Here is a 26,490-nt window from a genome sequence, read left to right as displayed (position 1 = left end):
TAGTATTGTCAGCTTCTGCATAGAGAATCTGAGGAAAGAACTTACCCATCAGTACCTAATTATATAGAGAAGCCAGCAATACCTTACTCATGGAAAAACTTTCAGGTACCCACCTTTGATGTTATGCGCCAAGGTTGTATATCAGAATATTTCTGCCCCTAATCAGGACATTTCTTTGGTTCCTAAGAAAGTCCACAACTCTTCTCTGTTTCTTTTTGTCAGGGTCCATGGTTAAGCTTCAGTTTGTACCATGAGTGGGTTTTTGAAGTGAATGTTCTGGTCATCCCCACTTTGTGGTTCATGTTGCAGTGCAATCCTGGAGTGTGCCAGCTGAATTCTTTTAGGAGAAAACAGTATAAAAGATGCTCTCTGTGAGGGCACTTAATGTCCTGCATATATCCTGTATATCGTGGCACCAAATTATACATAATCCAGAATAACCACTTGCATTATGTATGTATGAATATCCTCATATCCTCATGACTAACATTACACTTTACAGATTTGCTCCTAATCTCCCAGAGCCCCTATTTTCTTTACAAAGTACACAAGCAAAGAAAGAAAGAAATGTCTTATGTCTAGGACGACTAATGATTTTCATCCTGTTAGTGGCCAAGCTAATCCTTCTTACCACTCAGGCTCCAAGTGACGAAGGACATTTTCAAATTAGTATTTGAAAAGTTCAGCATGAGTATTGCAGAAGTTAATATAATGTTAATATAACATTTTATTAAGCCTGTTATGTTATTAACAAGACTTACAGGGATTCTTCCTGTATGCTTCCTTAAAATATGTGCTGGTTAAGTCAGTTAACTTCAGAACAGACTTTTACAGAAAGAAATGTGTATTCTGGCATGAGTTTGAACATCTAACATATTATGATAAAAAACACTGATGTGAGAAACTGAGCAGCACCTACTGAAGTTCTGTGGTACGCTGGATCTGCCCCCAAGGCCAGTGCTTTTGTAAAATAAGCCTGGTAATAAAAAAATTGTGTTCAAAGAGGGGTGTTAAAAGCACTTTTCTTAATCATAGACACTTTACATTCCAGTCCAATGCTTTACTTAATTCTTGTAACAAGCTCACAAGCAGAGAGAAAATGTCTGTCTGCAAACAGTACTTACAAATCTTGTCCGTAGCTACGCCGGTTTATAGCTTTGTTTGAAAGTGGATAAAGTGAATTGATATGAAATGAATTCAACAAGTAGTGAGCCGATGTCTTTAAATTCCTTCCACATGAAAAATCTGATTTAATTTTATCCGTGCTCTAAAAGAAGCAGGTTTTTTTTTCTTTCCCTTCTAAATGAAAGACTATAAGCAGAGGAATATCTGGAAGTATTCATGTTCATTATATCTCCAAATTTCACTTGATATTGTCAGCAACAGAGCTCCAGGACTGAAAAAAGCAAGACAGGAAACAAAAAAGCAAAATCACACAGATGTGTGAATTCCAGATAAGTCAATGTCATGTTTTCTTCCTGTTCCTAGTTTTTTACAGCTGATGTCTGAATAGGATAGTGAAGGTCCCCTTCACTACAAATTCTCCCCTCACATAAATTATCTCATTGTTTTACACATGTGATATAATTTTTATTCTATTGGTTTATTCCTACTTGACTTGACTTGACTAGGTTTCACCCACTTTCTGGATTGATGGTATCATACAAATAAATGCATCACAGTGGGATAGACCTATGAAAAAATGATGATGTTTTCAATTCTTAGGGACAGGCATTTAGCAAAGGAACTTAGGAATAGTGAAACCCCATGTCAGAACTCCAGATAGTCAGGCATCAACTTGAGGAGTGGAATTCACAGTGCTAAATGAGTCACAGATCCTTTATATGTGATGGTCAAGGGTTTGACTCCTAGGTCAGGTAGCACAGGAAATACCGTACTGGGCACTAACAGGATTTGGTCAGTCCCCATGTGAAATAGTTATGGGTCTTTCTTTGGCACATTTATAAGGAAGTTCTAGGCATTTGTGGCTCTAGAATTTGCTACCTAAAACTTTCCCTTTTCCCTTGGGCTTCAGTATAGCAGTCTGTTTTCTGTCACTCATCCAAAAAAGTAAAATCTTGTTTCTGTATTCCCCTTATCTTGGGCTTCTGTAGGTCTCAGATCCTAAAGAAAAGCTTTATCTTCAAGTCTACAGCCTCTCCTGTGTGCCTGCACCAACCCTCAACCATTAATATAAAACTCGTAGTACAGAAATGAGGGAAGTGATGAGAAAACCTTACCATGATCATTGCAGTTAAGGCTGGGAATTCCAGTTTGTTTTACATGGGATGTATGTTGACCTATTTGAAGGTATGCAAACACATTAAACCACTCTCTTCATATGATTTTTTTTTTTTAAGAGAACCACGTTTTAAAAAAGAATCCCTTCAGCAAGTATCATAGTTTTTGGGCGGCTTCAAGTAATGGGTATATCCTTTACCCCTAATTATTATTCATTCATTGCTTACAGTAATATCACAAATAAAATTCTTTTTTGATGATTCTCTTCTTGTTTATGCAGATCACCTTCGGATCAATCTTCCTTGGAAATGTTCCTGTTCATGAAGAAGTTCATCGATGTGCTGGGCAGATAAATGGCTATAAAGGTTGCATTAGGGATTTTCAAGTTAACAACAGAGAGTTGTTCATCATAGATGAGGCTCTTGGAGGGATGAATGTTGAGAACTGCAACGTTCCAATATGTGATTATCATCCATGTCGCAATGGTGGGACCTGCACTAGGTAGGAGTTACTTTAATCATTTTATCATCTCTTTACACTCTGTGGCTGGTAGGTTCTACCATATTATTACTTATTATATATTACATAAAATTACTACAATTTTCTGTGTAATGAAGTAATCACTAATCTTTTGTCCTGATAATATTAAATAGAAAATGTGACATCTTCATGCCTAACCAGAGAGATTTTATACCTTATTTGCTTACATGAAAAGAGATATAAAATGTAATTACATTGCCCACACTCCATACATATTGGCTTGCTGCCAGAATTCCTTTGTGATCAACTAGATCAGTTCCCCTACAAGGCTCAGTGGCTAAACCAGACTCTTTGTATAGGTAGTTTGGACAGAAATACATAAGGTTTCATTATTCTGTCTAACAACTCTTCATCTTACCAGGCCTTGTACCCTCACTCATCTTCATGGAGTGCTCCTGGGTACACAGCCTTCATCATCATGCTATGAAAACAGTAACAAGTAAGTCAGCACCTTCATGATGTGTGAAGAAGTATTGTCAAAGAACCTTTGAAAATTAAAGTGCATCATGCTGAAAGAGGAAATGAAATTCAAAAGAGACGTGGGCTAAAAGCACAGAGAATGATGGTTCAGTTGAATGATGGTTCAGTTAGAGCACAGTAACTGTTTAAGCCATAGTAACTTGATCATTGTCTAAGGCACTCAGCTTTTAGGAACCACATTTCTGTTTTAAATCGATAGAACTGTTGGAAGTAGCTGCCATGTCTATTTTAAAAACTGTACTTCAGCTTCAAGGCAAATGCTGAACAGAACATAGTAGAAAGTTCTTTTAAGGCTCTGGACCACTGTGTGTTTCTTAGGTTGAGGAGACCTTGAATCAAGTTTTGAGGTGCTTTCTGCTTCTCTTGGTTGATGTGAGCACACAAAGAACACCAAAGAGTTTTTTGATTTCTAAGCCTTGTTTGACTAGAGCGCAAATGAGAACAAGGCAACTTTATGAAAACATACACAATTTACCTACCAGACTGGTAAAACTGACTGCGTACTTGGGAGTCTATTTTTCCTCCATTGTTCCTTGCCATATCTCTGTCATTCTACTGATTGGCCTGTCATCTACCACTATGGAATACTGTTTCATGTAAAGGTTGGGTCCTGAATAATTCATGACCATTGGATTTATTTCCTGCCTTTCTGCTTTGTAACTGCTGGCCTCAGCCTTTTTCAGAAATGCTTTTGTTCTGAAATGGGCCACTGCTCTTCTGTCCAGAGGAGTCACGGAAGGCTGTGCATGTTCAAACCAGGGATAGGCAGCTCTGTAGAAGCATGATTTTTGATTTTCATGATTTTCTACAGCAGTCAACTGATTTTCAGGGATTATCTCCAAGCCCAAGAGTGATCCATTCCAATGAGCAGGAAATCAAGTGGCAGGAAGCCTGCATGGATGAATAAGATGCTCCTGACAAAACTCAAACATCAAAAGGAAGCATACAAGAGGTAGAAGCATGTCCAGGTAACCTGGGAGGAATATAGAGACAATGTCCAAATATGCAGATATGAGGACAGGAAAGCCGAAGTCCATATGGAGATTAATTTGGCAGGGGACATGCAGGGCAAAAACAAATGCTTCTACAAGTACATCAGCAGCAAAAAGACGACTTGGGAAAATGTGGATTTGCTGATGAATGGTTGACAAAGGATCCAGAAGCAATTGAAATACTCAGTGCCTTCATTGCCTCAGTCTTTATTCATAAGACTGACCTTCAGGAGCTCTGTTCCTCTCAGACCTGTGGGAGAAGGTCTGGAGCAAGGAAGACTTACCCTTCATGGAGGAGGATCAGATTAGGGAACATTTAAATCAACTGGATACATACAAGTCCATGGGACCTGACAGATTAGTGGTGAGGGATGTATCTGATGTCGTAGCAAGATCAATCCTGATAATCTCTGAAAGATCAAGGTGATTGGGAGAGGTTCCTGAGGACTAGAAGACTACCTTCAGGAAGGGCAAGAAGAAAGAACTGAGGAACTACAGGATGGTTAGCCTCACGTTGATCTATGGGAAGTTGATGGAGCAAATTGTCCTGGAAACTGTTTCCAAACACACGAAGGACAAAAAAGTGGTTGTGAGAGATGACCATGGATTTATGAAGGGGGAATTGTGCTTAACCAACCTGATAGCCTTCCACAATGAGATGGCTGGCTTGATGGATGAGGGGAGAGCACTGGATGTTGTTTACTCAACTTTAGTAAGGCATCGACACTGCCTCCCATAACGTCTTTAGTAACAAACTGATTACTGGCTAGGTAAGTGCAAGCGAGGTGAACTGAGAACTGGCTGAATGGAAAGCTCAAAAAGCACAAAGGATGAGTGCCACAAATTCCAGATGGAGGCCAATCACTAGCAGAGTACCCCAAATCTCAGTACTGGATCCAATACCATTTATCTTCATTAATGACCGATAAAATGGGACACAGTGCACCCCAGAAACAAGGGTTAATTACAAAGCAAGGAGGAGTGATTGATGCATCAGATGGATCTGCTGCCAGAGGGACCTTGACAGGCTGGAGAAATGAGCCAACAGGAATCTCATATCGTTCAACAAAGAGAAATGCAAAGCATTGCACCTGGAGTGGAATAAACCCAGGCACCAGCATAGACTGGGGACTGATTGATTGAAAAGCAGCTTTGCAGTAAAAGACTTGCCAGTTCTGGTGGACAACTAGCTGGCCATGAGTCAGCAAAGTGCTCTAGTGACAGACATCAGCATCCTGGGCTGATTAAAAAGAGAGAGTGAGTCAAAGGAGGTCATTCTTTCCATCTGTTCTCACCTGGTTTGCTGGTTTTCATATGTATGTACATACATTCTTCAGTCAGTTCACAAACTGTCCATATTCAATAAGCTTCACCTTGCTAGGAAAATCTAGATGCCATGTTTCACATCCAAGTTCTGCAGCTCTGATTTCATACTGTTCACTTGGCAGAGTAGAATTTGCTTTTTAAGAGGCTGATCATTCCTCTTAAGCTGTCAAGACTGCCAACAAAAACTATCACAACAGATTATCTCTCAGGATTTGGAGGTCACACTTGGATAGGTTACTGAGTAGTGGTCTTTGGAGGAGCAATGCCTTCATCCCAAAGTCCTGAAGCTTCATTTTGTCCACCGTGTGTGCAACATTCTCTTTTCTGAAGAGTTAAACATATATGTGAGAACAGACTGCTCCATTGCTGTATAACATGTAATCAACCAACTCACTTCTGCTTTGCTGAGAAGTGTGACAGATCTAAAAGATTCACTTCTTGATAAGTCACCTACCTGTTCGCACCAGTTTCTTTATAGTGGATGTAAACAGGGTGGCAAGTTGGAATGTAAATTTGCCTGTGCTAGCAGCCATTTTTCAGGAGTACTGACAGGCATTTTACACAGACTCCGCCTGACAGAATGCCAGGGTCAGAAACCCCTTTGGTGAATGCTTCAGTTTGATGTATACCAATTCCATTTTCCACAGGTTTGAGCAGATTCAGGAGATATGGGAAAACGATGACTTTTATACCTCCTGATCAGCCTTGTCAGGTCTGGCTCCAGAACCTCTTTTATCTGGACCTGAACACTCTGCAAAGTTTGTTCTTCTGAATCTGTTTTCTTAAGACGTAAGTCCAGTGCTTTAGTGGGTGAAGCATCTCCTGAAAGGAATGATGAGACATCCTGTGGTATAAACTCCTCCTGTACTTCTTTCCAGGCAGTGGCTGCTAATACTAGGAATCTGTTTAGGAAATGTGCATACTGTAACAAACCCTATTCAATAAATGGACCACTTTTAAGTGTGTTGGGCCTGTTGTCACCTTCTTCCTTCAGTGCTTCAGTTACAAACATACTTTGGGACCTCTTGTAGCTGAAAGATACGAGTTTCTTCCCTCACTTTAATTTATTAATTGCTTTATCCTAGCAATTATTTGACTAATTACATGGTCACCAACCTGTCACATCAACTTGGTTCACACCATGTCATGTGTGGAGCAGGAGAATTGAAAAGCCAGAGGTGGACATTCTGTGTATAGTTTATGGGGAAAAATTTCCAGTGCTCAAGTGGTTCATGTAGACTATACATCTGTGTTATCTTCAGATAATGAGTTTATATTCATGAGATTGCAGCCATGAGAGACATAAATAAACTATAGTGTTAAAAATATTCCCATCCACACCATTAATTGTCCATTTGCGTATTTATTACTGAAAAAACTTAGTTGTATTTTAAAAAAATTAAGACAAAACAAGCAACAAGTTGACCATTTATATAAAACTATTATTGAGTTGTTTAAGATTCTTGCCAGTTATTTCAATTACACTGTTTAGTGGCAAAAAAAAAAATTTCATTGCATGTTATTCTTCAAGTGCTTAGCAACTAACTAGAGCTTTTGCTTCTGAAAGGCCATGAAGTATTGCATAGTGAATATCTCAGCCATGTTTTATAATGACCACTGGAGCTTGTCAACACATACTGCGGGGCAGGTGTGTTTCATAAGAAACTTGGTTTGTAGTCATTCTCAAAAGAAAGTTACTTGCCTTTCCTCATCATCAGAGTACAAAAATACTATTGTAGTGTTCATTCTATTAAGTACAAGAATTATGCAGAAGATTTATGTGACAGAAAAAAACGTTTTCTTTGTATTTTTGGTAGCAAGAAACAGGGATTAGCAAGAGACAGGATAGCAGTGCCTGGTTTTCAGATACAGAATTTCAGGATGCAACAGAGTTAACTTTATCCCAGCCAAAACCAGCAGAATAGGACAAAAGCCATTCTGTTTCAAGAGTATTTAAACGTATGCTGTATCAGATGAGTGGTTCAGTACAAATCTAAATTTCTAATTCTTTACATAGCCATTATTTTATGAGTTTTTAAAAACAAAGTACTCTTTTTCCTACATAAATGCTCTATTGCTTTTAGAAGCACTTTGGTAAGTTCACTAACTCTTTTACTGCACTTTAAATCCATGCTAATGTAGAATTGCAGAGACTGTTTAATTTCAGAAGGAAAAAATTACAACTCCTCTGTAAATTTAGGGTTTGAGTGTCATATAGTTCTATGACTAATTTGGTGAATTCAAAGCTCATTGGATTTGCAAGTTTGTGTTTGAAAAGGGCATGGAAATTTTAACCCAGGAAGCTCTTAATATTCTCTGTGGCCCCCTGATCATATGAGCCAGATGTTGCAGGACAAGCTTAGTGTTAATTAAGAAGATACATCTGTGTGTGGGAAATAAACTCATAAAATTACTTCACCAATGATTTGACAGTTACGTCAGCCACTATGCTAGTAGTAGCTGATTAATATATTTGTTTTAAATTGTATAAAGACTCAAGAAAATGTAAACATAGACGAGCTCAGCTTTTATAGTGCAGAGTACAATTTCAAAGTTAATTGCTCCCACAAACAATCATGTTTCCAGTGTCTCAAACTATTCACACAGTGATTATTGTTACTGTTGTTGTTCCCCATGTATTGGTGCAGCAGATGTGTCCATTAATATTAATCAATTAACCAAGACTGAAAAATAAAATTCAATTAGCAATAAATTTCAATAGAGAGACACTTAGGTTCAGATTTCAACTGCCATGAATGCTGTAATCACCAAAAATACACAAGGAATGTAATTTTTCAATTTTCATCCCTTGATGTAAGAAACGTAAGAAATACGTTCCTAGATATGTAGGTCTCATCTGGATGGTACCTTTTAAGCTATACATAGAAAAAGCCATATTTGAAATAGTTTTTCAGAAACTCTTTTCTGCATGCTGGGGCATCAAGCAATCCTTGTAAAGCCTTACAAACTGAAATGAAATATTCCATCCAAACTGTTTCCTAAAGTTCATTTGATAAGGTTTTGAATGTCTTTTTTTTTAAAGTTATATTGTAAGTTCTAGGTTAGCTCTCTTGTTAAAGGAAATTTTATAGTAGAATTTGCTTAAGTGATAGAATTGCGTATGTTGCAGATACCAAGGAGACCAGGTCAAGTGACTTAACAAATTTTGTGGTCTCTTTTTAGTATATATCCTCAATGTTAATTAAAATAAACAGTAGAAAAATCCATTATGAATATGACTGGTTTTAGAAAAAAAGGAGCTCAAACTGTAGAGTTTGGAGACACTAAAATGTCCTTTTCAACTTTTTCTTGCATCTCATTTTCCATTTCAAAGGGTAGTCATGGTAAAGCTTTCCCAGATCATGTGCCAGGAATACTTCTTGTGCCCATAAGCAAAAATGCATGTTACGTCAGGTTTTGGCTGAAGGTATTTATCTAAGGATAGGCTTTTATGCCCTTATTAATGCTTTTTCCACATTTGTAGCACAGAGCTGCAGGTTGCTTCCAGCTCACAAAATCTGATTTGTGTGTTTAACTAAAGATAAAATTGTTGTACAAGAATGAGTAAGTGCCCATTTTCAAACGAAGAGGCACTGAAGCACCTCCCAAAACTGCTAACAGTATTGCAAGCCAAATTTTTAGAACTGCTCATTGGTTTCCTATCACAGCTTTTGATGTAGGTGTTTCTGCATAAGAAAGGAACCAGCTAGTCAGAAATAGCAGAACTGATCACAGAATCACAGAATCATTAAGTTTGGAAAAGACCTTTAAGATCATCAAGTCCAACCATCAATGCAACACCACCATGCCCACTAAACCATGTCCCAAAGTGCCACGTCCACATGTTTTTTGAACACTTCCAGTGACGGTGACTCCACCACCTCCCTGGGCAGCCTGTTCCAATGCTTGACCACTCTCTCCATAAAGAAATTTTTTCCTAATATCTAATCTAAACCTCCCCTGGTGCAACCTGAGGCCATTTCCTCTCGTCCTATCACTAGTTACTTGGGAGAAGAGACCAACACCCACCTCGCCACAACCCCCTTTCAGGCAGTTCTAGAGAGCAGTAAAGTCTCCCCTCAGCCTCTTTTTCTCCAGACTAAACAGCCCCAGTTCCCTCAGCTGCTTCTCATAAAACTTGTTCTCCAGACCCCTCATCAGCTTTGTTGCCCTTCTCTGGACACGCTCCAGCACCTCAGCATCATTCTTGTAGTGAGGGGCCCAAAACTGAACACAGTATTCGAGGTGTGGCCTCACCAGTAATAAAGATCGTATATAAAGAATCTTTTTATACATTTGTTTTACAAAGAGACCCAGGCCAACATACTATCTAGAACATACTTTTTTTTGTTTTTTTACAAAACTAAATCTTAGTTAACTTTACTAAGATCCATATTAAGTCCAGAACTAATGTTTTAAGTTCTGTTGTATTCAATTCTTGCAGAATGATAAACAAAACAAAGGGATTAAATTTTATTTGAGTTGATTTGCAAAGGAAGAAGATTTGCAGATGGGAGTTGTATATTCTAACACTTTTTCAGAGTTTGCGCCATATGCATTTATGTAATACTGATTTCTGTGAAGAAGATAACCTGCTTCCTTTTAAAGAGCTGGTTTTGGACAGATGTGTCAAAAAGATGCTTACCTATTTTATAAGTCCAGAAACTGCTGATATTATTATTCTTATTCATGTTTACACACACCATTATTAACCATTAACACCATTAGCAACATGATCTAGTTAAAAAAGTCCCTGGTCATTGCAGGGGGGTTTGGCTAGATGACCTTTAAAGGTCCCTTCCAACCCAAACTATTCTATGATTACTTAGAAAGATTAGTATGGGGGCTTGAATTTTCTGGATCCTGTACTTCTAATGAGATTAGGTAGCTAGTATAGCTGGAGTTTGATACTTATGAAAGAGATTCACATTTGGAAATCCATTGTTTTTTCTAGAGCTTACTTCAGATTGGGCTTTGGTGAATAAAAGAATTAATTTAAATTTATTTGCAAACTGTTTTCTTTTTCTGACAGAGAGAATGTTCATCATTTCAGGTTCCACATGATTTTAGGAAAAAATAATGCCGTTCTTACTAAGAAAAATCTTTCACATCATTTTTGAGGAGTATGAAAGATAATGCCATTGAGCTTCTCGGAATTACCAAAATACAGTTGGACATGTGTTTGTTACATCATAATTTCACAGGAAAGTCAAGTAAGCAAAAAAGAAAATTTAATCTCAAATTTTCTTGACACTAGGTATTAACAGATAGAGAATTCATTCACCCAGGTTGATCTTCCTCGTAAAAGAAATTGCATTTGTCTTAAGCCCCATATAAACACTCTACACATTTTTTGTTAACTAAATCTGCATTTCTCTTACCTTAGTTTTCCTTAAAGCAAACACAGAAAACTGAAATTTTAATGCCTGCTTCTTGCCCTTGAAGGTTATATAGTAAATTATTTTAATCCATAGTTGCGTTAGGATATCTATTTCAAGACTGAATTAGTTGAACTAGGTGTGTCTCACTCGGGGCATCCGAAACAGATTCCCATTTTATCCTACTTTATCTCTTAGGCATTATATTCCTCAGACTATAGTAGTATGGAGAAGAGATTTGACAAAGAAATCAAAGCTGTGTTCTGTTAAGCTGGCAGTGTTAAGAGGTGATGTTTTAGATATTAGACGAAACATCTGTAAACCCCCAGGAAATTGGGCAATGATAATGTATGAGGAAATAGCAAAATAGAAACTCATAAACATTATTGGATATACTAGTACTTGACTGTTCTTTTTAATTAAGCATTTAAAATGTGCAACTTCTTTACTAATGATTAAAATGTGGTACACTCTTCAGAAATTTTTTGCTTCAGAACGTCACTTACCATAGAAGTATTGTTGAAATAACAAATTCTGGCAATTGAAAAATAATCCAAGCAAACAAATTAGAAAAAGTGATGTTCAAAGAGCAAACATTTCTCTGTTTTTAATTTGGTTAGTTCTATTAAAAATATCTGTGGAAAAATCAACTTTTTATGTTCTCGAATCAGCAGATTTATTATTCGATTAGCATGAAAAATAACATGCTGAAAACAGAGCATGCAGGAAAATCAAGGATCCAAATATAAGTAGGACTTCAAATTTCTGACTGTTTAGACAGTGTGCAAGCTGTGCATAAAATTTGTTAAACGTGATGTTTATACATCATCTCAATTCAATCCTACTTAGAGAAGTTGTCATGGCTAAAATTTTAACATGGGTATTGAAATACCAGTAAGTGCCATTTTAATACCAGCCATCTTAGAATGTTTTGACTCAATTCCCAGAAATACCATGTAAAATTATTTTTGAGAATTACAGCACAACCAAATCAACATTTCTGATAGCTTTGCTTCCAGAAGGGTATCTTTCTTGGAGCAGTTTTAAAACACAGCATATCAGCAAAATGAGTGTAATACTATCTTTTTCCAATGCCAGTGAGATGTTTAAGTGTATGTAGAAGTACTCAAAACACTGTTCATCCATATTTGTGCAACTGGAGAAATAGTGCACGGTTTCTTAATAAAAATTTCACTGTGCTATAAATCCTGACAAATAGTATAGCTGGTACTGTTTGTTATAAGTTGTATCATATGTAGTAAGGGTGTGAAAAATGAGAAATGTGCCATATTCTTTGTACTAATAGTTCTCCAAAATTCCACAGATGTAATACTTTCAGTGAAATGTGCAAGTTTTTTGTAAGGACCCATTATATGTTCTAGCTGTTTACTGTAAGTTATCACAGTAAAATTACAAGATTGGTACTACAGAAGACGAATATCTGTAATATATGTTAGAACATCTATTCCTTTTCTGCTAACCTAACATATACACCTACCTACTAGTGATAGATTTCTACACTTCAAACAACAAAAATTACATAAGGGAGAAAACAAATTATGAAATTTCAGTCCTGACTGTTGTTGTCAACTGGAGATTGAACGGGTGGGAACATCACTGTCCTGAATCCCTGTTTTGGGGAGCTCATCATTGAAAGGAGGAGTTTATCTGAGGTCACATATCAGAACAGATTTTGATTATGGTTTAGAGAAACCTTCTTCACCTTTGGTATCTTGGTGAATTTGAGAACATTCTTAATATTCAAATGGAAATTTGGAATTCAAATGGCAGTCTGCGTATGAGGTATCATCTTGATACAGAAGGTTACTGTGTCACCAAATTTGGTTTTGTTACTTCATTTCTTTCTCAGTACCAACACTTTTTAGAAAGGTAGAAAATGGGATTTTTTTAACCAGTAACCCTTGATTTTTGGATTTAGTAAAACCAGCCAACTTTGTGATCATGTGTACGGTTAAATACAAAGAGCGGTACCCACACAGTCAAGAGAACTTCATGCTGTGTGTGCAGGCTTATAATGCATTCAGATTAGGCTTCTTTTAGCTAGCCTAGTTTTTAGAGAGCAGAAAGACAGAAATAGAGGAAATGTTCTACCTGTACCAAGTATCTGCCGCTGTCCAGATGACTATTCAAAGGCAAAGGTAACCTCACTAGGCCCTCACTTTTTTCACACTGCCCGTTGTCACAGATGAATACATGCGGTGCTTGTGCTACTCTTTTTAATAGTTGTGTTTGTATTATTACCAGACTTACTAGTCATACCCAGTTGAAGTACACTCTTTGTGTGCTTGTAAGAGTACAGATGGTATTGCTTCTTCTCTGCTTCAAAATCTGATAGTGCTTAGGAGTTATGAGTTAGAGGATGAGGGGAGTCAAGGCATGATTTGTATTACTCTACAAAGCATGAGAGTTCACTAAGGGGTGCTGCGTTCTCTTGTATTCAGGTCTCTTTCTCAGTATGTCCATCAATTTAGCCTTATCGCATGCTTTGGAAAATTAATCAGCATGTGCGCTAGATTTCTTCTGACATTGCCTCAGTAAGGAGCTTTACAGACAGCTAAGAAAACATTTCATTGCTCTGAAGGGAAGCCACACAGAAGACTGACCATGCTTGTTTTTCTTATCATCTTCTAATGCGGTTGTGACATTTGAAGTGGGCCATATGAAACAGTCACATGAGTTTTTGGACATCCTTCTCATTTCCATACCCGGACCTCTTCAATATATATTAACATCTGAAGTACTTTAACGCATACTTTATTTTGGTGTGTACATAAAAGAATACAGAAGTGCTGGCAGTTTTTCATACTAATGTCTGAATAGGTTGTAAATAGAAATGAGATATAGTTCTGAAAAGGTCCAGTGGGATGGAGCACCTCAGGAATACTCCAAGGTGAAACATGCCAGACAGAAAACAGTTTCTCAATATCAGGAGTGTTGTTTTAAACAGTTATTGAAACTGACAGTTATAAGGGCTCCTATGTGCAGCACTGCTATTTACATTAGAGATCTCTCTCTACATTCTCCCACAAATTTTCTCAAGGTTACAGGCGGGTATGTAAGCCTTCAGTGCCAGAAGCTCCCATCATGACATCTCTTTTCTATTTCCAAACAGCCTTTGAAGCTGCTAATAGGCTGTGAGGTTTCGTAACTTAGTTACCATGTCATCATCTTTGCTGCAAAGGAATTAGTGAAGTGTGAGTTAAATATCTGTGTGGGAACACAGATACCAACACGTGTATGTATATGCACTCAAACAATTTAATTATATGGTGGCTTCAGTAGTTCTGTATGTGTTGTTCCATTGTCCACAACTGTCTTCTCTTCATTATACTATGGAGTTTTATAATATATTGTTGGTGAGGGTGCCAAGGGCAATTGGGTTTATTTTGTATATCTCCCCAAGTTGCAAAGATAAGGACACCAAGAAAATAAGTAAAATGCCCAACACACACACGAACTGAAGTACATTGGGAGTGAATGCTGTTAATGAAACATAAATGAACAGAGTTTGTTCAAGATGCACAATTGTTGTCCTGTAAATAACTTTTTTTATTATTATTTTTAATGATAGTCGTAGCCCTGCAACTATAAACAGCTTTAATTTAGTTTATTCTGTTCAGAATTGTTCAGATCAGGGGTCTGGAAAAGCCAAAGAAAAGTCACTGTAAAATGCACAGAAATATGCTAGAAAATGGTATGGCATCAATAACAGAGGTGTTCAACCTAAAAAAATTTTTTCTTAACAATAAGCGGTTTTGAATTATCAACAGTTAGAATTTTGAACACAAATTTTCAAGTAAAACATGAAGACTGCTACTATCTGTAGGCTGAAAAATATCCAGAAATTACTCTTTTTTGTAGTAGAATATGATATGATACACTATCGCATCATTATATCTCAGTTGTCAGACTCACTCAATTATTCATCCACTTTTCCATTCTGTAAACCATTTTCAGAAACAGTGCAGTATATTTCTAGGCTGGAAACCCAAGCATGGTGGTTCATTAACCCAGATTTAAGCTCCTTCCTGGATACCTTCAGGGATTAATTATGGACTTCATACCTTACCGAAATATTCACAGATTGATATAAATCCCAAAATACAAGCTAAGCTTGTTTTTCATTATGTTATCATTTTATGTAATCCAGATTTTTTTCTTGGCATTTGTTAGTATTCATGATATTGCTACATGGATCAGAGTCACTACCTGGATAAATATACTAATGTAATGGAGAGAATAAACTATTTAGAAAAATCTAGAGTAAATTGGACTGAAAACCACTTGGAGTTAAGAACGATTAACAAATAAATTGTGCATTGTAAAAGTGGCTAGCTTTTTTAACCTTTTTTTTAGCTTTCCTCCACGCAGTTTTCATGGAGAAGTTAAGGTGAAAGTTTGCCAAAGGGTTGGAATCTCCTCTTCTGCCACCCCAGACACACAGTCCATAAGGTGCTTTTACTCCAAATTATATGATATGCTTACAGCAGATAATTTGATGACATTTCTTTTCCCTCAGTTCATGCCTGATAAAACCCTATTCTACTTCTATCCAAAACACAGTATCCTAAAAAAACCTTCTTGGTGACTAATGCCAAACCTGTAAATTACGCAGAAGGTATAAATGCCACCCCCCAGCCTGGAGACTACACAGAAACAGAGTTACGATCCATTTCCTTTTCCTGGTGCTTTCTCTCAGATTCTGATTCTGTCAGTACAATTCTTACACCTTTGCCTTCCCCAGGGTGAAATTTGCCTACTTAAGATTCACTTAAACCCTGGAAGCAGAGTTGAAGGGGGACACAGGCTTTGCACTGCCCCTTGGAAAACAGCTCCTTGATTTGTCACTATTGCAGGGACGATGGAGCGAGAATGCAATGTATAAAAGTGCATCTGGTTTCACAGTAAGTTAAATGTAGCCACTCACATTTTAATAACTGATGCAGTCTTTGAGCATCCTTACTATTTTCTTTGCCTTGAAAAACAGTGAGGTAGACACACTAGTATTTTTTTCACCCTTGGCAGATACCTGTTTCATTCTTAGGCACTGAAATTCTTTGAGTGGACAGACATAAGATGTTTTTAATATTGAAATTGAGCTTTAGTATGTATGCTTAAACTGCAATGAAAAACACAAAGCCATCAGGAGTTTATTTTATTTGCTTTACAAGTGTTGAGACTCGGCATCCAGATTTATAATGTGATAGTGATGCCAGCTCAAGATTCAAGTCTAAATTATGAAGTCGGTTTTTAGTTTCAGCAAATGCTCTCTGGGTCCTGCTGTGTTCTGCTTAATAGCAAGGACAAGTGGTTTCCATCTGTAGGAGAGCATGTTTTGCATGTGAACTACTGTAAGGCAAGGGCCAATACTGAGATGGAGAAGTATTCAATATCAGGACATTTTTTATTTATGGACAGTTGCTTGTTTGTTTTCAGGCAGGTATTTAAAGCTGGGTTGGTGATTTATGAGCAGATGTGGGGTTATAATGCTTAGTTATAAAATGAGAGGATGTTTGTCCTGTACTTTGATGGTAAAACGCTGTGATTTAATATGAACAAGACGTCATTTGTGGATATGAACTAATCTTCCTAGGTGCAGAGTGTGTACAAAACAGTAATTAAAATGAACATATCTTTTTTTCTGCCTAGAAATAATGTAGTTAAACCTCAGATTTGATACATTTTGTATGGATAAATATTTTTGTAGTAGCACAAACAGTTGTGCATTATTATACAAGTGTATGTATAGATAAACTGAAATGAGTGAATATATAATTATTTTGTTTATCAATATGTTTTTGTTCATATTTTGGGCAGTTGGGGTTTTTTTAGTACAAATTGGGCCATTCCTATCTCTGGATGTTTAAATTTGCAACCATTTTGTGTAAGCTAGTCTTGATAATATGCATTTTTAGTAACTTTGTCTATATACATGTATTTCTCGAGTCCTTGACACAGATCATGTATGTATTCTATCATCTTACACTAAGAAGCTAGGTATGTGTACAATTAACTTTCCTTAGACAATAACACTGCAACCTTAGCCACAAACCCAAAAGAATACACAGAGCATCCTGAGTTCACCCACCATAGATTATCCCAATTTACAAAAATAAAATTGGAGACAAAATGAGAAAGGTTGTTTTTATGTCAAATTTCACCTTTCTACTCTGCAGCTGTTTGATTATACATTGTCCAAGAGTCCGTGTATGCAATATAGCGCTTTTCTCAAAAAAAACCCCAAACCCAAACTGAGGTAAAGAAAAATACTTCATTTGTACAATTTATTAAGAAAATGGAGATGATAATTTAAGTAAATGGGTCCTTCAAAAACTCCTTTTCTTTGCCAGGAAAACCCTGGGATCCTTGCCTGGGAAAAATCCTTATTATCCATATTTCGTTCTGCTGCATCTGAGTGAAACACTGTTCTGTGTGTCTGGGCTGGTTTTAATTTTCCGCTAGGTTCTGAAACGGAAGAGCTGTGGGTTACTGCCACCTACAGCTGGAATGCCACCCGCTCACAGCTAGAGAAATGGACCTTGCACTAAAGCCCCTCCAGACAAAATGCAGTAGATCTTAGAGGTGAGCTAAAGGAGGACTTTGCAGAGCTGGTAGTAATTGGGTTTTGCCAGCTTTTTATGACATTTAAATAAAACTAGAGCTACAAAGAAAGTAAATCCCCCAGTAGCATATTCAAGCAATTTTCTTCTCATAAAAGCACCTTCCTACTGGCAGTAGCTTGGCAGAAATGCTGCAGAGTTTAAATTTCATAGAGAGGAGAAAAGACCTCAGCTTCTGACAATCTTATGTCAGCTAACATTTGAAATGCTCTGAGATTTACCAGAAAATAAAAAAAGAAGACTGTACTGCGTTGGGGCCTATTTAGTCATTGTGGGTTTGTGTATTGCAACTATTTTAAGACACTTAGAATATTCTTTGTCTCCTATAACCTCAGTCCCTCCTCCTCACTGCATTTTTATCTCTCATTTTAAGGAAAAAAAAAAAGCACACTTTAAATTGAGACCTCAGGAGAACAGGAATAATAATGCCCAGCAGTGGTGTGCCATTTTCCGTGACTGCTTCCACCTTTTTTGTTCTGTGCTTTATTGTGGTATCTTTTTCAATACGGAAAATTCAGGGTTGCTTGCTTCTGATAATTGTTCTGTGCTGCTTAACCTAGTAAATATTGGCATGAAAAATTCTGCGTGCATGGAAGTGAAGGGAAATTGTTGTTGTTTGTTGCCATTCAAGTGTATCCTCTTTTTTCGCTATTTCTGTGGTATCTGAGGTATTTTTCCTATGCTTTCCCTGATTTCATTTCCATTTCTATGCTACATTGAAGACGAGCTCTTTATGTGGGCTGATCAAGCTATTTCACTCCCAAAAGGATTTCTTACGTAAGTAGTTCCAGTGAGATTTAGCGAATTATGTACTTTAGTAGAAATACTGTGTTTGTGGAGGTATCCTTGCGCAGTGAAGTGCACATAGGCAAGAGCCTGCATGGCAATGCTACCTCATTTTTATTTGCAGTTCAGAAAACATATTGTTTAATTCTACATTTATAATACAGAAATGAAGTGTAAGGCTTTTTTTCATTTTTGAAAGAGGAATGAGCATAAGAAAAAACACAGGAACATATTATGCTGTCAAAGAAATAAAATAAACATATTCCAGCCATCCATCAGAACTGCCTTTTGTTTGAGCTAACTTATGCCTGTCACCAGCATTTCTTCAAAACACTTACCTTTCTTCAAACAGGAGTTATGCACTGACATCTGAGTCACAGAAGCAGAAGTACATATTCTTTCAAGCAGCATCTCCAACTATTTTTCTTGCCGGCAGATGCTCGGGGCATATTCTTCTCTGCCCAAATATTGTAATCATTAATAATTAGTAACTGTACAATTCAGTCTTTATGTGTTAAAGGAACTTCATCCTCTGATGCAGGATTTGGAGCTAACACTGCCAGTGGAAAAAGAAAGAAAATGGAGCTTGGTTCTCATTTTACATCTAAGATGACACCATTTTAGAGTGCTGAGATTCCCTTGCCTTATGTGGAGTTACTCTGATTTATACCAGTGAAGTGAAAATCTAATCAAGCCCACAGCTGGATACATTCAACAACTTTTTTTTCACCCAGGATAACTCTGGATTGTATTGATCTGCATTATAGAACTGAACAGAAAACGACAGGAGGGAAATGTGAGAAACAGTGTCTCATTTAGAACCTAATAAAAGTTCTTAAGGTGCTTGTTTCATTACCGTACTTGGCTGGATCATCCTTAGAAATCAATGAAGGACCTGCAGTCAGAAGCATGCATAAAAATGTCTTGAACTTATTAAGTGATTTCTACGGATAGAAGGTAAAGGCTGGGGGCAGGGGAGAAACCACCAAAACCACTGCAATCCTGTTGATTAAAAATTTGTCCAACTTTGCCTTTATTATTCTTTTCAGAGAAATGTAGCCAGCTAGAAGGAGAGAGACAGCGCGGTACAACAAGAGCTGGAAAACAGAGCAATAAGGCGCTGTTTGAATCATTTCAGACTGCTGGATGAATGGCTCTGTAGGAGAGAAATCGCTGTGGTGTCACTGGCTTGCTGCTACCAGCCTGTGTCACTATGGATGTCAGGGTAAAGTGAAACTGGGGAAAAGAGAAATCCACTTGCCTCTCACTTCTGAGACAAAGAAAAGGGCAAAACCTATTCTACCTCTAGCGATAGCAGTCATAGATAAGTGTATGTGTTGCTGAGAAGTCTGAGAATTCATCCTTTGAAAAAAGAAAGTCTTTTCTTCTTGAGATGACATTGCAACCCGTACCATAGAGTGACTAAGTGATCCACACAGGCTTGATTAATAACAGCAGGGATAGACTGTAAACTCTGAACTAATATAGTCAATCCTGTCACATTTGTCTTTCAATATTTTAGGCATTAATATGTATTTAATGTTGCTGAAATACAATGACTTGATGTGTTCCTTAGAGCCCACTGTTAGCTGAATGCATACTAGTTCATGATTAAGCCGTACAGCATTTTTGTACTCCAGCTTAAAAATGGCTTCTGAATAAGTGCAGTTCAAACAGAGAGGGCAATTGCAAATAAACACTTTCAGATCTCCGTATTTTGGAATGAACATGCAGAGGAGTATAAACCTGGCCTGTTTTCTCAACACTGACTTAATAGGAAAGGATGATTAAATCAATATTGTGTCCCAAAACTACATCAATGTGGACGAGAATCCAACATCTTAAGGATATGTTACAGCCAGGAGACTTACTTGATTCAATTATTTATAATGACAGGGTGCCAATCATCCTGACTATTGTATGACCTATTAACATTTTCCCTCCTCACTATCATCCTGCTTTCTGGAAGGACTTAATTATTACAAAGCTGTCAGCTATTACAGAGATCTTTAGCACAGAAAGATGATATAATGATATCACATACCATAGTCTTACAACACTCTTCCTAGAACAATTTTCCAATTAATGTATTGAACTGTAGGAAGTTATTTCCCTTCCTACACTGCTTGCTTGAGTAAAGAAACATATATTAACAAGCGAACTGGTTTGGTTTGGCTTGGGTTTACTCTAAGGAGGAGATAGTGAGGGTTTTTTCTTTCCTCTGTGAACCTATTACCCTTTCCTACAAGCAGTCACCATAGCTACTGGTAAACAGCATTATGTTTGCCGTATTCTTTCTGTTTTGACTATAATTCTTTTTCAAGAAAAAAGGAAAGTGGGCTGATTTTTTCAGAGGACAGAAATCTTAAATAATAACCAATTAGCTCTGTCTGAAAAGTGGGAGTCTAATTCAGGAGTCTCCTTTATTCTACAGAGAACATGACTGTGAACCTTTGCATCTGGTTTTAGCCAACTGAATACTTCAGAGATTCTGTTCCATTAAGTGCTTTCATCTGTGTTTGATACAGCTGGAAATAAATCTGCCACAGTGCAATATGGATAATTATTTGGATGTCCATATTTGCAATTTTTTCTGTCTACACCCATTTTCTCCATTTAGACAAACTTTAATTTGTCTCAGAGTGTAATACAGATTGTTTGCTTTCAAGCACTTCCTAGGTCCAAGAGGTATGTAAAATTAGCTGGTACTTCTGTTTTGACTTGCAGGGCTTCCTAAATACATAAGCACAACACTCTGTGCATGTTCAATATTATGTAGTATAAGAAGCTAGATACAGCCTATACTGGCAGTTCTTTTCCTATCTTAAAATTTTTACAGATAATTGTCACAGGGAAAAGCTGCTTAATTCATGTGATTTAAATCAGGATCAAAGTCATTTATTGATTTATTAATTATGTATAATTATTGATTTATTAATGATGCAGCAATAAATGAACTAAACATTCAGGATCAGCATCAGCAGTGCCACAGAAATACCACAGTATTAGACACTGCAGAATGTTAATAAATGTCTACAAATTTCTAAGCAACTTTCTGTAACTAATCTACACACACACAAAGGGGATGCGCACTCAGCCCCTCACAGGCAGTGTGGATTTTGTAAATGCTGAAAAGTGTGGGTCACCCACATGCAGACCCTCCTGTGGAGATGCGGGTGCTCCAGCTGAGTGTCCATCCCTGCCACTGGTGGCACCCTACTGAGGCACCAGCATGGGCAGGCACCACTAGGATGGGATTTACAATACCAATATAGGCCCCAGGCAAGTAAGATGTCTGATCCAAGTTCTGTGTGCGCTCCCTCCCTAGTCAGTGCAGACTTGCGGGCACTTTTGGCAGAACATACCACCTTTCTTAGGCATATGTCTTAGTACTTGATAAATCCTTCTCCGGAAGTACTTTTCTGCCTATTTGACTGCCAGGATATGTGGATAATTAGCTTCGTCTAACTGTCTAACTTTCAGACCACTCAAGTTGAAAGAGAGAATTCCCACCCTTTCTGACGATGTGGTCAATCAATGTCTTAGCAGTTACTATGCACCATACAAAACATTGGAAGCAAGGCTTCTTGATAACTTTGATTCAGTTTTGAAGTGATATCTTGCTGACTAGAGAATTATTAAAAAACAACAACAAAAAAAGAATTGCACTTTAAAATCAATAGAGGAACTGTAAGTATGTTTTATAGTACATAAAAATGAGTATGTACAGTGTTGAGTTTGATACATAAATCTGATCACCAGAGTCCATTATTTAAAAATAACTTTGAAGGAGATTTTCAAAAGAGAATTCTGTAACATCACATATAGCGTAACAGTGCAATAATCTATAGAAGAGGTTTATAGAATATTTCAGTTGGAAGGGACCTACAATGATCATCTAGTCCAACTGCATAACAAGAAGGACCAGAGGAACTTACTCTGAGATATCAAATAGTGTGTATATAGCAGCATAAAGTGTGCAGAAATTGATAATTTAACATTTGCAAACCAAACTGCAGGCAAATACACTTGCACAAACATTACTTGGCTATTTAAGCTAGCCTGTCATCTTTGTTTTCCAAACTGATACACCCATAGGATCCAAAAAGAAAGGTGTCACACAAACTTGCCCTTGTCCAGTATAAATTCCCAATTCTAGCTGAACTCATTCAGAGCTCTGACAGATAATGCTGATAGTGCCTGTTCAAGCTGTCTGCTCCACTTCTGTGTCAGATGAAGGAATGTATGCCTGCATCTCATCACCCAGTTTGGCATTTTACTGTAAGCCAGGTGGATTTGTATTAAGATACTGAGCTGTGAAGAGGAGCAACTGAACCACGGTTACACACTGTCCTACTGATTGTCGTGCAGTGGTGTTGCCTCCAACAGAGAATGGTACTGACAACTGAGGAGTTGAGACTCGGACAGTTTGAATGCTTGTGAAGTACGTGAAAGCCAGAGATTGAGAATCTTATGTGTAGGACAGTAATTTACCTCCTGCTCTTTTTTTTTTCTGCGTTTGGTGAGGGGTTTTTGCTAGTTTTGGGCGTTTTTTTTAAGATCACAAATTATTAATTGGTGTAACCCAAACTTTATCCCCTTTACCTCCTGAATAACTGAAGCACTTTATCATATTTGTAAGTCCACTGGAACCATGGATTTAATGGCAAGTGGATCATTGTGGCTGTCTAGCTTGAGATATTCTATAACGTAGACAAGAGAGTTTCATCACCATTTGTTGATAAGACTGTTATTTTTGCTTTAGCTGTAGCATACCCCTTAAAATACATTCAGTCCTTTTTACTGTTCCAACATAATTTGTACTTTCTGCCATTTTAGCAGCAAAAATTATTTACTGGTAATATTTGCAGCCAGTGGGACTCATTAATGTACCTCTATCTTTCCTGAGAGAGCGAGCAGTGCTGCTCTTCACTCAAGGCAGATGGTGTAGTCAGGGTTTTAGCCTTATGATGACACATCACATTTAATTCTTCTTTCCAACTTTCTTCAGTACAATTCAGCCTTGTATTTGAAAGCTGAGGTTTGTTCTTTACTAAAAAAGTTTGCTGCCTTGTTTTATTTCCTGCTTTATGACAACCATTTTTAATGATTTTCCACGTAGAATATGAAGAAGGATGTCATATGGGTGTACTCAGGTACTGCTTCATATAATGCAAATATGGAGAGTAGATGATTTGAAATTAAATACTGTTCTAATCTACATGTCATGTACTTGATGACACATTCAGACTTTCAGCATAGTTAAAATTCTTGTCTGAGGACCAAAAGAATATTCAGATTAAATTTATTTGCTTATATATAAAAATTAAATACAAATATTTTTATTTCTCTTACATAGAATCATAGAATCATAAAATAGTTTGGGTTGGAAGGGACCTTTAAAGGTCATCTAGTCCAACCCCTCTGCAATGTGCAGGGACATCTTCAATTAGATCAGGTTGCTCAGAGCCTCATCCAACCCTGAATGTTTCCAGGGGCACCTACCACCTCTCTGGGCAACCTGTTCCAGTGTTTCACCACCCATGTTGTGAAAAATGTCTTCCTTATATCTAGTCTAAATCTACCCTCTTTTAGTTTAAAACCATTACCTCTGGTCCCATCGCAACAGGCCCTGCTAAAAAGTCTGTCCCCATCTTTCTTATAAGACCGTTTGAAGTACTGGAAGGCTGCAATAAGGTCTCCCTGGAGCCTTCTCTTCTCCAGCCCGTCCTCAGAGGAGAGGTGTTCCATCCCTCTGATCATTTTTGTGGCCCTCCTCTGGACATGCTCCAACAAGTCCATGTCTTTCCTATGCTGAGGGCTCCAGAGCTGGACGCAGTACTCCAGATGGGGTCTCACCAGAGCACAGTAGAGGGGCAGAATCACTTCCCTCGACCTGCTGGCCGTGCCTCTTCAAATGCAACCCAGGATACAGTTGGCCTTCAGGGCTGTGAGTGTACATTCCTGGCTCATGTCCAGCTTTTCATCCACCAGCACCCCAAAGTTCTTCTCAGCAGGGCTGCTCTTGATCCCTTCATCCCGCAGCCTGTAGGGATGGTGGAGGTTGCCCCGACCCAGGTGCAGGATCCAGCACTTGGCCTTGTTGAACCTCATGAGGTTCACACAGGCCCATGCCTTCAGCTTGTCCAAGTCCCTCTGGATGGCATCCCGTCCCTCAGGTCTGTCAACCATACCACTCGGCTTGGTGTCATCTCCAAACTTGCTGAGACTGCACTCAATACCACTATGTCATTGATGAAGATGTTAAACAGTACTTGTCCCACTGTGGACCCCTGAGGGACGCCACTCATCACCGATCTCCATCTGGACATTGAGACACTGACCTCTACCCTCTGGATGCAACCATCCAACCAATTCCCCATCCACCCAACAATCCACCCATCAAAACCATATCTCTCCAATTCAGAGAGAAGGCTGTTGTGAGGGACCATGTCAAAGGCCTTACAACAGTCTAGAGAGATGGCATCCCTAGCTCAATAATTTAATAAAAGTACCTGGGCATACAGTTCTATTTATGGAGTTTTAATTAAGTACTAATACATACATACATTTCTCTACTAAAAGCTTAGGAAGATTTTGTGAAATGATGTCATGCAAGACAGGATCTTCACCTAGTGGTTTTAGTGAGTTTTTTATTAGGAATATATGGGGTTTTTTTAAGAGTTCGAAGAGATTGGCTATTTTTTAGATTTTAGTAATGATTAACTTAGGTTCAGTTAATGTTTGGTTACTTAAAGCTGTAATACTTGATCTCCCATTAATTGTATTTTATCTTTCATTGGTGCTATTTTACAAAGAGACGTACTAAGTACACTAACAAGAAGTTAATGTCTTACAGATTAAACATCTGGGGAAGATTACGGAGCTCCCTTTTCTCTTATATATTCAAAAAAATTATGTAGGACAAATTAAAATAATAGGAAATGTTTCTTTGCTACATACTTGACTGAAGAAAATTTCTCCTTTTGTGCTGAAAAACAAGTGTCAGAGCCACACTGACAATGTTGTGTTTGATAGTTACTAAGTCTTACTTTTCTGGCTCATAAATTAAAATTAATGAGTGTTCCATCTCATAAGTATAAGAGAGCATTGGATTTCAGAGGTCAGTGTGTAACTGAGAGGAGATTTTTTTCTTAATCTTGAGTAAGTCCCTTCTTGCACTATCTTTGTACGTTTTAAAACATTCTGAAGAATTCCTGTTCTTCTTTTCCTTTAAAGTGTCAAATTTCTGAGTTGCTAGTGCTAAAGGTTGGGCAAATTGATGACCCAACAAAGTGCTCTGTTACATTTTCTTAACATATTGCGGAGTCCATCCTCTATCTTCATTGCTAAGCCTTACTGTTTCATTAAGTAAGACTTGAATTTAGCTTCATTTTGCATGTAAGTTTTTAGACTTGATAATGGTGACAATTCTCCATAACTGGACCCTTCTATATAACTTCTCATAAGCTGAAAGAATTTACTGCTGCATTCCTGACCATCACTTAATATTTGTATCTTCATGGAACAGATGTAGTTTAGGAAATCAAAGAAAGTTTGGGTAATTCATTTTTTTAATTTTCATTAGTACATCCTGACATTCCATTAGTGGTTTGTTCCCTTTCTTGATCATCAAAAACCAAGCTAATTATCACACAGGATTTCTGACTTGGTTTTAGGTGGTTTTGGTCTAAATATAAATGTACAGTGCCTCTCCAAGGCATACAAATATCTTGGAATATTTCAGAAAATAATTTTCTGCATCTGGACTCTCTCTGTTGAAACTCTGCATGCAAATGGAAATGTAGAGCCTGGAAACACTATTTTTAAATCTCACTTAGAATTCTTGGAAGCTATGGATACAAACAGATGTAAGGCTAAATAATTGCTGCCATTGTTGTGAAACATAAGTAAGATTTTTTTTTTTTTTTTTTTTTTTACATAGACATCAAGGATTCATGGCACTGCATCTGGCATGCATCTGTAAATATGTAGAACAAGGTCAAACTTAAGCTTGTGACCTGAGAAGAAAATTAATAAAATAAGAATGAAGTTGGGCATTCAAGTTTTAACTGGCATGTCTGACTTTCTATAAAGAAGGGCCAT

General features: G+C 37.6%; 1 protein-coding gene across 1 annotated transcript in view; it reads left to right on the top strand.

Annotated features, from left to right (window-relative positions):
- The window catches only part of EYS (eyes shut homolog), a gene marked incomplete at both ends in the record, with an annotated part of 830,586 nt that overhangs the window by 708,465 nt on the left and 95,631 nt on the right, over window positions 1-26,490 (top strand). Inside the window, one exon of the mRNA XM_081998016.1 lies at window positions 2,522-2,742. Coding sequence (XP_081854142.1) covers window positions 2,522-2,742 — 221 coding nt within the window. The remainder of the gene's footprint in view (window positions 1-2,521; window positions 2,743-26,490) is intronic.

Source organism: Phaethon aethereus (assembly GCF_964289735.1).
Source record: "Phaethon aethereus genome assembly, chromosome: 3".
NCBI classification, from domain to species: Eukaryota; Metazoa; Chordata; class Aves; order Phaethontiformes; family Phaethontidae; genus Phaethon; species Phaethon aethereus.
The sequence above is the reverse complement of the archived record's forward strand: the minus strand, read 5'-3'. Positions and strand labels throughout refer to the sequence as shown.